Source organism: Piliocolobus tephrosceles, chromosome 6 (assembly GCF_002776525.5).
Source record: "Piliocolobus tephrosceles isolate RC106 chromosome 6, ASM277652v3, whole genome shotgun sequence".
Lineage (NCBI taxonomy): Eukaryota > Metazoa > Chordata > Mammalia > Primates > Cercopithecidae > Piliocolobus > Piliocolobus tephrosceles.
In genome coordinates, this window is record NC_045439.1 from 37,619,368 (window position 1) to 37,632,393 (window position 13,026).

Consider the following 13,026-nt stretch of genomic DNA (forward strand, 5'->3'; position numbering starts at 1 on the left):
TTTGTGGCCTGTGTCAACTCTCACCTAGATGATCCCATAAAGGCCTTTACCCCACCTCCTCCTGGCAGTCCACCCCTGTCGCTGTAGCCAGAGGGCTCGCCCGACAGTCAGTCCAAATATGGTCACGCTGTTCCCTGCTTACAGCCCTCAGCCCGCGGTGCCTCTCCAAGGCTTTCAGCCTGCAGGCCACATTCCTTAGCATAGCTTATGGAATCCTGCATGGGCTGGCACCTGCTTTGTTTTCAACTCACTATTCCCAAAAAGGTATCAGACCTTAGATCCTCTGCCAGTTGGCGGTGGGGGCGGGGAACGTGCAGCTCTCCTCAGATGACATCCACTTTCTGTTCCCTGTGCCTTTGCACAAGCTCTAACTGCCCTTTTTTTTAGTGATTTTTTCTACTTTCAGATAAAACCTGTGTGTATGGTAAAGTAATATATAACAAAAATGTATCATTTTAGCCATTTTAAAGGTTGCAGTGCAGTGGTATTAAATGCATGTACTCACTGTTGTGCGGCCATCACTACTGTCCATCTTCAGGGCTCCTCACCGTCTAAAATCGACACCCTACACCTGTTAAACACTAGCTCCCCGCTCCCCCTGGCCCTCCCCTGGCAACCAACATTCTACTTTTTGTCTCTGATTTGACTCCTCTAGGTATACCTTGTACGAGTAGAATTATACAGTATTTTTCCCTTTGTGACGCTGGTTTATTTCACTTACTAGAATGTCTTCGCGGTTCATCCGTGTTGGAGCATGTGCTGCCATCCCTTTCCTTTTTAAGGCTGAATCATATTCCATTGTATGTATGCCCTACAGATATAAAATGGCTGCCTACATTTTGTTCATTCACCTGTCAGTAGACACTCGGGTTGTTCGTACCTTTTGGGTATTGTGAATAATGCTGGGACACGGGTGTACAAAATACTTTTAAAATCCCTCTTTCAGTTCTTTTTTTGTATATTCCCCAAAATGGAATTGCTAGGTTACATGGGAATGCTCTGTTTAATGTTTTGAGGAACCACCATGCTGTTTTCTTCTAACTGTCTTTATTTATTTATTTATTTTCTTTTTTCTTTTTTTCTTTGAGATAGGGTTCCACCATGTTGGCCAGGCTGGTATTGAACTCCTGACCTCAGGTGATATCCCCGCCTCAGCCTCCCAAAGTGCTGGGATTGCAGGTGTGAGCCGCCGTGCCCGGTCTCTAACTGCCTTTTAGAATGTCCCTGCTTCCTGCCTCCTCCACTACCCTTCCCCAGTTTTAAACAAACCTGGCCTTACTATTTATCATTCTTCAAAACACAGCTTGAGGGTGTCCTTCAAGAAGGCTTCACCCCTCCTCTGTCCCCTAATCTGAGTGGGCTGTGCCCAGCCCGCACCACAGCTCCCCACCCCCCGCCCAGCTCCCCAGCACCTCTAATACCCCATTAATTCCTCTGCTGTATCTTTTACCACGAAGTGTAATCATTTTTGGTTCGCTTGTTTTCTTCTCTGCTCCACACAGCTCCTTGGGGCAGGCCATCTTCTCTCTGTGTCTCAGGTGCTTCGAACAGCACCAGACATGTAGGTGGTGCTCCAGGAACATTAGAACAACTGAGTGCTCAGAGCTGGACTTGTCCGCATGATACCCAGCGTATTCCTGCTGCATGGGTCTGACCTGTGCCCGGGGGAACCTGTGCGCTTCTGTGAAGCATGTGTCTCTTTCCCAAGGCTGGGGAAGATCTGTTCTATGAAATGATCTGTTCTCCCCTGGACAGGAAATGCTGGGCTATCTTCTCCTGATCATCGTTGGAGATGGGTAGGGTGCCCCAGGATGAGGAGAAGAAGGGGGATGCTGCCTACAGAGGTTCTCAAAGTGTGGTCCTTGGACTACCCACACCAGAATCAGCAGGATTGCTTGTCAAAATGCAGATTTCCAAACCTTACCCCAGCCCTCCTAATCACAGACTTAGTGAGAGGGGGAAAGGGGTTGGACAGCCACAGATTAGCAAGTTCTCCAGGTGATTTTGTGCTGACTGATGTTTGAGAACCACTGGCCCAGGTCTGGGAAGCGTTTCCCATTCTCCCGTGTTTAACCCTTGCCTCCTCCACTGTCCTCTGCAGAAGCCTCCTTCCGGCCAGTGTGCGCAGCTGCTGAATGGCTGGGGCACTCCACTTAGCTGGGCAGGCCCCAAGGGCTGGGGCTGTCGCAGGAGTAGCCTTCCGGGGAGGGACGTGGTGCTGCCTGCATCCATCTTGTGGGGAGGGAGCCCCTGTGCCATCTCCCCTGGACAGGAAATGCTGGGGTACCTTGCTGGGCTGCAGCCAGAGCCTTGGGAGGGCCCCAAGTGGAAAGTCTTGATTTAATTTAAAAAACAGCTGTGCTTCCCTGGGAGCTGACAGCCAGATCCCATCTGTGGCAGGAAGTCTGCTGTCTTCCAGAAGCTAGCGGGCTGCTGGGAGGCCACCTGGAGAGGTGCTGCTCTGACAGGGTGGGCTAGGCCAGAATCCCAGTGGCTGGTCCCTGGAGCTCTCACAGCCAGACTGTCGGCCTGCTGGGGAGACAGTGGGGCTGGTCGGGAGATCAGGGCAGGCACAAGGGGCCTGAGTTCCAGGCTCTGTGATGGTGGTTCTAAGCCTTTTGGGGTCCTTGGCCCCTTAGAGACCCTGAAAGCTATGTACCCCTTTCCTAGGTATGGCCACATGCTACACTTAGAAAATTCTCAGAGGCCCCTAGATGCTCTTTGTTCTGGGATAAAAGCACTCTTAATTGGGGGTATTTGGAGAGCCAGCTCCTCTACCTCTATTTTCTCGAAGGTTCTGACCTTGAAACCTGAGCAGCAGAAGCTACTGTGTGGAGTCTGGAGGTGGGGGTGGAGGGTTGACCTGGAGCTGAGCCCTGGGTGCCCATGGGAGGCAGCATAACAGGACAAGAACTGCAGTTCTCAAATGGGGATGGGCTGCTATAGGCAGCCTATTTAAATACCAGGGAAGTTCATACTTGAGTGACCTATACCCTCCTCCCAGGGCACAGAGAAGGCTAGAAAGGAGTTCAGGGCCTTTGCATGTACTATTCCTTCTGCCTTGATCATCATTCCTTGCTTTCTTTGCCTGGCTGCAAAGACTCAGACCTTTCTGACCAATCCTCAGTTCCTCCTTCCTCTTCCTCCTCCTCTTTTGAAGAGCATGGATCTTTCTTTGTATATGTTCATTGTATATATTTATTTGTGTTTCTCTGTTTAAGGTCTGTCTCTCCTACTGGACTATAATTACATAAAGGCAAGAAACTGTTTTGTTCACCCCCTATGCCTAGCACCCAGCCAAATCCCTGGCATGCAGTAGGGGCTTGATAAATAAATGTTGAGTGGATGCAAGCAGGTTTGGACCTGAGAAGCGGAAGAAAGAAGAGGCAGGGTAGATTTGCCCCCATTCCCTGCCAGGGTGACATTCTCCAGCCCCTGAGCGGCGTGTGAGCGCAGACACACATGCACACATGCACACATGCACACGCTCCTGCCTAGCTAAGCTATGCCTTGGATGAGGGTGTAGTGATAGTAGCTCTGGCCCCTGGCTCATAGCATCTCACCTTCCTTTTCCTCCCTCTTGATCCAAACAGGTGAACGCTTGGCCAAGCCAGAGCGAGGCAAGATGAGGGTGCACAAGATCTCCAACGTCAACAAGGCCCTGGATTTCATAGCCAGCAAAGGTGTCAAACTGGTGTCCATCGGAGCTGAAGGTGAGTAAGGCCTGCCTCTGGTGGCCCCAAGGAGTCTGATTTTCTTTGTCCCCCCTGGTTCTCTTGGCCTTTTTTGAGCTGCCTACTGGGCCCTGCATCACTTGGGGGCATTGGGCAGTGGGTCCCCAACACCTCCATCTGGTCGCCTGTGGGTGCTTTGTATTGCAACAGCGCTTTTCTAGTCTCAGCCCTGCCCAAAACCAAGGACTCAGACCCCTGTTCCCATGCCTGTACCCGCTTAGCCACGTCCTTGCTCTGTGGAGTCCTATGTGTGTGTGGCATGCCACCTCCCCTATCCACAGGCCTGACTGCACAGCATTGCCTGGAGCAGAGGATTTGTGTGTGGGCTGGAAAGGGTGTGCAGACGCAGGCTGGTAGAGGCCGGAGGCTGCCCCGAGACTCCCCCGGGGTCCTGGCAAGACTGAAGTCTGTAGGAACATTTTTAATAGCATTTCCCTGCAGTGTAGCTTCCTAACTCTTTCACTTTTACTTAGAAACACTTCCCAAAAAAGCTATTACTAGGATGTCCTTAATGATTGAAAGAAGATAGTGTAATTTCTTGTGTGCGTGGTGGTGGCTCTGAAAAATTGAGAGTTGGTCGTTTAGAGCAGGCAGAAGATATTCTATCCAGGCCCCTTCAGTCCTGTGACCATGGATTTAGCAAGTATTTATGGGGCACCTGCTGTGTGAGGTCAGAGACCTGAAAACGAACGAATCTCACTCATTCGAGACACACCCTGGCTGTGAGAGTGGACTGCTCGCTCTGTGGCATGTACTTAATCCTCCAACAAGCCTATGAGGTAGCACTCATAATTAATTCTCCCAATTTTGCCATAAGAAAACAGATGCTTAAAGAGATTACGTTACTTCTGCCGTCAATAAGGTTCTGCCGTCAATAAATGGCAAAGCCGGAACTCAAACGCAGGTCTTTGTGACACCAGAGAAATGCCCTCAGAGAGTGGCCTTTCCTTGGAGGGGCAGGAGTCTTGCTCCTGGTAGGTCCATAGGAGCAGATCTCTTCTCTGGTTGAGGCTTACAGTCCCCTCTCTTCTAGAAATGGAGGGATATTTTGTTGATACATCAAATGGAGAACTTTAACACAGGCTCAGCAAACTGCAGTGCATGGGGTCAAGTCCAGCTGACTCGGATTTTTGGAAATATTGGAACACAGCACACCCGTGTTAATGTATCATCAGTGGCTTTTGTGCTTCAATGGCAGTGTTGAGTAGTTGCTACAGAGATTATATGGACCACAGAGCCAGAAACATTTGTTATCAGGCCCTCTACAGAAAAAATTTACTCACCTCTGGCCTTATCTGGAATTCAGGCCAGTGCCCAAGGTGGTCGCGGGAGGTGCCTTGTGGATTCCAGCATCTCCCCCACCAGCTATGAGCTTCCCAAAGGCAGAAAGCATGGTTTCTACATCCTGTGGCCCCAGCTCCTAGCAGCATGATGCACACAGTAGGTGCTCAATAAATGTTCAAAGGATTGACATATAGCAGTATACTCTGCTTTGTGATTAGGAAGATGTTCTCCGCCTTATAAGAAAAGAACAGTTTGTTTCATTAGGGAGCAATTCAAGACTTGGCAGAAAAAGTTATAACTCAGCAGGCGTGGGAGGCCAAAGACAGTCACCCGGGTGATTGGTGCAGGCTCAGATGCCCCCGGGGCAGGGGAGTGTAGAGAATTTGTGAAGTGGTTCAGGGGTCAGTGGCAGGGGTGGGTAGGGGCTGTGGCGAGTTGCAGAATCATGTCCTAAGCGGGGTGGGCACCTTGTGGATGTAAGAAATTGCCGCTGTGCGGATCCAGGGCTGCTAGATCTTCCAGTTTTTCAAAAGCCAGAAATCCAGATTTTTTGAAAAGAAAAATTTGGCAACTAAATTTTAAAAAACAACTTGTTTTTTCTTTAAAGCCTCTACCAAAGCCGGGGAGGAGGGCAGGGCAGGGGAAGGTGGAAGAGAGTAGCGCTCACCGAGTACCAGCTCTGTGTTACCAGACAGGATGCTTTACAGGGGCATCTCCTGCTACCGTCACGATGGACTCGTAGGATGGGTATCGCCAGCCACGTTTTACAGTTAAGGACACTGAGGCTCAGAAAAGGTGCTAGAGTGGAAGAGTGTCGTCCGTTGAGCCCAGGCTCTGAGCCAGACTGCTTCTATGTGGCAGATCCAGGGTTAAACCTAGGGTTAGGCTCCAGAGCTGAGGCCTCCCTCTTCCTGTCAGCGCTGCCTCCCCGGGTCGGGTCCCAGGACAGAACTTTCACATGGAATTGTCTTCAGCGATGAGATGGCAGATCAAGCCTGCCCCTGCCATGCTGGCCTCGGGGGTGAGGAGTGAGAGGAACACTGGCGTGAACTCTCATCTCACTGCCGCTGCTGTGCTGGGAAGGTGATTCACCTGGCGGCCTCGGTTTCCCTTTTCCTTTGACACAGGCCTAGCTTCTCTCAATATTTTGAAAAAGCTCCTTTATCTTTTGTTTTTTGAGGCAGGGTCTCACTCTCTCACCCAGACTAGAGTGCAATGGCGCGATCTTAACTCACTGCAACCTCCGCCTCCCAGGCTCAAGTGATTCTTCTGCTTCAGCCTCCCAAGTAGCTGGGATTACAGGTTCGCGCCACCACGCCTGGCTAATTTTTGTATTTTTAGTACAGATGGGGTTTCACCATGTTGGCCAGGCTGGTCTTGAACTCCTGACCTCAAATGATCCGCCTGCCTCAGCCTCCCAAAGTCCTGGGATTACAGGCATGAGCCCCCGCGCCCAGCCAAAAAGCCTCCTTTAAAATGAGATATTCTTTACCTTCTCCCTGCCCTGAGGAGCCAGTGTTTTCAGCTGCGGCTTCCAGGTCTGAAATCATCCACTCCCATCAGGCTGAGCACTAGGATCATGCCACAGTGGCCGCTCTGCTAAACCAGGAAACTAGATGAGGCAGCAAATGGCATTTTGTGGGCTTTTATAAGTGAAATGGAGTTTATTGATGTAGATTATAAATAAAAGGTGACAGGCAGATCGCCTGGAATGAGCTCTTCTGGAAGGGGGGCGGGGGAACGTTGCAGGTTGTCCATCCTGGGCTGCTGAAGGCTGTGACTGTGGAGACCAGGCCCAGCAGGGACACCCCTCAGCCCCCCGCCAAAGTCTTTGAAGGATTATCATGCAGTGTAAGGACTAAGACCTCTGGCTGACTCCGAAGGGCAGAACCAGGCCCAGAATAGGTACTCTGTGGGTAGGTGGACTCTGGATAACATGCAGAGCCTTGGGAAATGGAACCGGGGCTCTGGGAAGGTCATGAGTGTCGTGTCCCTGAAGGTGTGCACATGGAGGCTGGAGACAAGGAACTTCCACACAGCAGGGAGAGGTTGGAGCACATCCTTAAGGTCTCCCTTACGATACTTGGTTCTAGAATGCCTAGACTTCATGGAACTGGGACTTGGCCTGGGTGAGTGGTTGGAATGTAGTTAACCAGGGGAAGGAACTCAAAAAGGATTTTGTATTTGAAGGTCTTTGGGCAGGTAGAGCCTGAGGGTTTGGGTGCTGTGGGCGTGGAGGTGGTCTCAGTGAGGTAGCATGTGTCTTTAGGATGGAGGGGGCCATGGGTGCCATACCACAGCATTGGGCTGGGAGGCGGTGGCCCCTGGGGTTCTAGTTTCTGTCACATGGAATTTCTGCAGCATTCATTCTGCCATCTGAATACTGAACAGACGACGGTGTCTCTGGAGCGAGGAGGGAGAAACAGGTTCCCAGTAAGCAGGGGATGCGAGCAGCTTCATAGCTCGCCATAGACCAGGAAGGGCTGACGCTGTTAATCTGTCATCAAGATTTTTCCCACGAAGCCCAGTTGTGACTTTGGGACCCTCCCTTTGGGCCCAACCTTCCAAGCAGTCCCTGTCACAAAGCTGCTTGCGAGATGCGGCATCCCTGCTGCAAACGTTGAGAAGCCGGAGGCCTGGAATACAGGGCCTGCCATGCCAGGGAAGGGGAAGGAGAGTGAATGGGATGGGAGTCAGGTGGGAACTGGGGCTGGGCGTACATGGGCTGCTAATTAAGCACACCCTACTCCCCGTGCTCGTGCTTGGCGCCTTTGTTTTCTGGAGGGAAACTATGTCTTTGGTGTAAATGAGAATTCAGTAAGCAAAACTCTCTGGGGAGTTTCTGGGGAAGGAGAAGAGGATAAGTAGGCAAGACCCAAGAAAGAAGCCACCTGCCTCTCAGTCCCTCCAGGAAGGCTCCAGGATGGCAGATCTGCAGGCACTGAGGTCAGGGCCAGCGGGAGTCCCTGAAGTTTGGCCGTGACAGAGTGGGGCAGCATGTGGGGGACCAGGGGAGGGCTAGCATTGCAGTCCCACTCTTAGGAAGGCCAAACCATGGGATTACCGCCAGAGCTTTTTTCTAGGCTTAAAAATTTTTTCCCTTATATTTTAAACACTGTTTATGAAATTTTTTACCTGCTTTTCCCATTTCCCATGTTGAACAATTTTTCTAAGTTATTAAGCACTCATGATGTAATCGTTAACGGCTACATTCATTGTCTTTTTTGTTTTGTTTTGTTTTTGCCACGAGTCTTGCTCTGTTGCTCAGGCTGGAGTGCAGTGGCACGCTCAGCTCACTGCAACCTCCCTCTCCCGGATTCAAGCGATTCTTCTGCCTCAGCCCCATGAGTAGCTGGGATTACAGGCACGTTTCACCACATCTGCCTAATTTCTGTTTTAGTAGAGACGGGGTTTCACCATGTTGGCCAGGCTGGTCTTGAACTCCTGACCTCAAGTGATCTGTCCCATCTTGACCTCCCAAAGTGTTGGGATTACAGGTGTGAGCCACTGCGCCTGGCCTCGTCATCTGTTTGTCGTACTTCATCCCAGGCCTGGGCCCTGCCCTAGAAGAGACTGAGGCCCATTGTGTTCTCAGGGGGCCCAGGCCTGTGTTAGCTCTGCCCATTCCCCCACTTGTGGTTAGTGTTTGTTCACTCATTCATTCACTCAGCAGATGCTGATGGGGGCTTTCCCTGTGCCAGGCTTCATACTGGACTCTAAGCAATGATGTAAAGTAGGAAGTATTCTTACCCTCAAGGGGCTTACGTTCTAGAGGGGAAAGAGAAAATATGCATGTACACCTGTCAGATGGAGAAAACCAAAGCATGGAGGAACTTGGGTGGTCAAGGGAGGTGTCCATGACAAGGGGGTATGTGAGTGAAACTGGCAGGAGGCAGGGACAAGCCATGTAGGTATCTAGGGAGGGGGAGCTGCAGGGGGGCCTGAGCAGAGGGGGAGGGGAAGAAAGAGCAGGGGGAAGAAGGGGAACCAGAGGCCCAGGCAACCAGACCACAAGGGCCTTGCTGGCCACTGGCTTTGACTCTCAGGGAGGTGGGAAGCTGTGGAGGTTTTAGCAGAGGGCGATATGGGGTCTGGGGATTTACTTGGTCATTCTGTGTACTGTGTACATTTGCGAGGTTTCTAGTACGGGGCTGTGATAAATATAGCCTTGCAGCAAGTGCATTCATACAGGAACCTTACTCTGCATTTCCTTTCATTGGCTAGGGATAGATTCCTGGAGATAGAATTTTACTGCCAAAAAGTTGAGCAACTTTAAGATGCATACTCCTTGTGGCCAAATTATTTCCAAGATTAATTGATTAATTTCCCAGAAATTATTATTATTGTTTTTTAAACCAATTTACACTTCTAATGTGGTAGCCTTGCTGACATCAAGGCATGTGGTTTTTCAACTTTGGGGTTTTTTTTTTGTTTTTGTTTTTAGGAGACAGGGTCTTGACTTGCCACACAGGTTGGAGTGCAGTGGTGCTGTCACAGCTCACTGCAGCCTTGAGCTCCTGGGCTCAACCCCAGTCCTCCTGCCTCAGCCTCCCAAGAAGCTAGGACTACAGGTGTGCACCACTGCACCTGGCTAATTTTTTCATTTTTTTGTAGAGACAAGGTCTCCTATGTTGCCCAGGCTGGTCTTGAACTCCTGGACTCAAGCGATTCTCCTACCTTGGCCTCCCAAAGTGCTAGGACTACAGGCATGAGCTACTTCACCCAGCCTAACTTTGTTTTTTAAGTTTGCTGATTTAATAGCGTGGGAAGATGATCTTATTTCTTTGATTATAAGTGAGATTGAACATTCTTATGAATTATTTGTATTTCATGTTTTATGATTTTTTGTCTTTTGCCTATTTATTGAGAGTTTAGTGTTTGTCTTTTCAATTTAGATGAACCCTTTAAACCATTAGAAATCACAAATGAAAGTGCTTTTTTTTTAAAAAAAAAAAATCAAAGCTTTATGAGCCGATTCCTTTACTTTTTTGTTTTATCTTACTTTTTTTGAGAGAGGGTCTCACTTTGTTGCCCAGGGTGGAATACAGTAGTGTGATCACAGCTCACTGCAGCCTCTGCCTTGGCTCAAGCAATCCTCCCACTTAAGTCTGAATGGCTGGGACTACAGGCACTACCATGCCTATTTAATTTTTGTATTTTTGTAGAGATGGGGTTTTGTCATGTTGCCCAGGCTGGTCTTGAACACCTGGGTTCAAGCAATCCATCTGTCTTGGCCTCCCAAAGTGTTGGGAGTACAGACTTGAGCCACTGCCAGGTCTATGAGCTGATTCTTAACGAGTAGTTCTGCCTCCCCATGATGTGGACTGCAGAATGCTGGCTGGCTGTGTTGCTTAGTAGCAAAAGGGGTTGCATGCTGCTACAGCTCTCTGTTTCTCCCCAACCCAAGCGCTTGGATGTGGGACTGTGCTCCCCTGGTGGCTGGGGCTCTGGGAGGGGCATTTTTACTTCCCTGTTTGCAAGAAGGATTACATCCTATTCCATGGAGAAGTGGACACTTCTTCCTTTGCTCAGCATCCCATGCAGACTCAGTGGGTTACCTGCTCCCCTGGGAGGTGGCTGTGGCCAAGCACCGCTCCATGGACTACACCCTGCTGGTCATGCAGCAGCATACAGTTTTGCCCTCACTTTCGGGAAAGGGGCTACGATGTCAGAGTATACCGTCCTTAATGGAAATCCACTCTTGTTTCAGGGGTTTGTGGGATGCAAATCCTAGTAGGGTCAGGACTCCCTGGAAATTGATCCTTCTCATCGTTCTGTTGGGTCTTCCCTAAAATTAATGTTGTAGGTAGGAAAAAATAAGATATTCTTTGGGTGCCTTACTCTTAACTGAGCGTGTTTTGCCATGGGCCAGATTACTATCTCCTGGTCTGGAAGCAGGTGATGAGGGGGTGTGGAATGTACATTTGAATATCACTTGTTCAACCACAAGACCATAAATTGCTCCATGTATTGGGCTCCTTAAAATAGGGCTTATTTATGTTGTATTCCCTGCCATTAGGCCTGGTACAGAAAAAAAGAGAAAATCTACTTCATAGAACTTCTAGATTCTAAAACTCTAAAAGGTGCTGCTTACACTAAATATAGTGGGTTATCTGTTAGCTGTGATCTTGAAGCTGTTGTTTGATTTTTTTTTTTTTTAAATCTGTTTTAGTACCCAAACTAATGGCATTGTGAGGTTGAGTCAGTGGATGGTTCAAAATGGCAATTTACAAAACTTTAAGTTTGTGACTTTCTCTTGATTCCATTGGTTTTTCCACATGTGGGTGGCTATTTTGAGAGCTGTGATTGCCCAGACAGCCCCAGCTCACAGAATTGCCAGAACATTTGTGATTGTTTAGAAATCCTCTCCTCTTCTTCATCAGCTGGGGACACAGGTCAGGATTTCAAATGCCCCCTTCTCTGTGGCCTTCCCTGGTGTACCCACTGTCTCCAATTAGGATTGATTAGACTTTTTTTTTGGCGCCCTAAATAGCACAGTTTATGCATTAACTTTAAGAAACATCCAGGCCAGACATGGTAGCTCATGCCTGTAATTCCAGCACTTTGGAAGGCTAAGGTGGGAGGATCATTTGAACCCAGGAGTTTGAGACCAGCCCAGGCAATATCGTAAGACCCTGTCTCTACAAAAAATGAAAAAATTAGCCGAGTGTGGTGGCCTATCTGTAGTCCCAGCTACCCAGGAAGCTGAGATGGGAGGATTGCTTGAGCCCAGGATTTGGAGGCTGCAGTGAGCCATGATTGCACCACTGCAGTCTAGCTTGGGTGACAGAGTGAAAACCCTGTCTCAGAAACAAACAAGCAAAAATCCGGTTTCCCTCTAGAAGTAGAGCTCTGGAGTCTGATTCCTAGTGTGGGGCATGGAGTGCTGTGGGTGCTGAGGGAGTGTTCATTCTGTCCCCACCGAGGCCCTTTCTGATGCATGGTGCTGCTGTTTCTGTAGAAATCGTGGATGGGAATGTGAAGATGACCCTGGGCATGATCTGGACCATCATCCTGCGCTTTGCCATCCAGGACATCTCCGTGGAAGGTGGGTTTCCGCTTTGTTCCATCCTGCCATCACCACCCCGTCTCCCTCCCTGGGCTTAGCCTGGAGAACTCCCGCACCCAGGGCAATGGACATTCATCAGGGGCCGTGTCCTAGGCTTCTTGCTCATTTATTGGGCATCAGCCCTCTCTTCCAGTCAATGTAGAAAAAAGAACTATTTGCCATTCTGATTCTCATAGGCGTGTTGGCCCCAGGGAAACTCCCCACTTTGGGAAAGCCCAAGGCTGCCACGGGGAAGTATATTGGAAAACCCACCTGGCTCTTGGGTCGTTCATCTGAAAGGGTGGGGAAATAGCCGCTGGAAGTGCCAGGAGGGTCGCTGACCCCGTCCTCTACTCTGCTCCCCTAGCACCCTCTAGTGGCCTCTTCACAGATCTACAAGGGCCGTCAGGGTCTGGAGAAGTGATCTCTACATTTGGTTCCATACTCGGGCAGTTTTTGAGCTTTATGTCTGCTATGCATGTATTTATCTTGCATAATATTTGTATATTGCTGTGCATATGATAAAACACACATACTGAAACAAACTTTTACAAGATGAGATGGAGATAATATTTTTAAAATGTTTGTTTTAATGGCATAGACATAAACATTTTTAGTCAAAGGAATTTCTTAATAAAAACAACGTGGATTCAATTCAGTTGCTTTGTGATGGAGATGTTGGTTTGACACTCTGTGATACAGCAATGCAGGGGTCCAAGTTCGGTTTATGGGTACTTGGTATTTAGGGTTGAAGTGGTTGGAAAGAGGGTCATAGTAGTCACCTGGGGTGTGGTTCTTGTTAATGACAGTGGATGTAAATCTATTTCTCAAATAGCCTTCTTGATGATTTTGATTCTTTTGGGTGGACTTCCTGTCAGCTCTGAAGTCATCATTGTGTTACTCTTGTGATTTAGCTGACAAAGAGCTTAAGCTAAGTAGAAGTACTAGCTTTGCCAATTT

The 13,026-nt window shown here is 49.1% G+C and overlaps 1 protein-coding gene across 1 annotated transcript in view; it reads left to right on the forward strand.

Annotated features, from left to right (window-relative positions):
* Positions 1–13,026, forward strand: part of ACTN1 (actinin alpha 1) — a 105,503-nt gene that overhangs the window by 56,617 nt on the left and 35,860 nt on the right. Inside the window, exons 3-4 of the mRNA XM_023182613.1 lie at positions 3,594–3,713; positions 11,980–12,066. Of these exons, the coding sequence (XP_023038381.1) occupies positions 3,594–3,713; positions 11,980–12,066 (207 nt within the window). The remainder of the gene's footprint in view (positions 1–3,593; positions 3,714–11,979; positions 12,067–13,026) is intronic.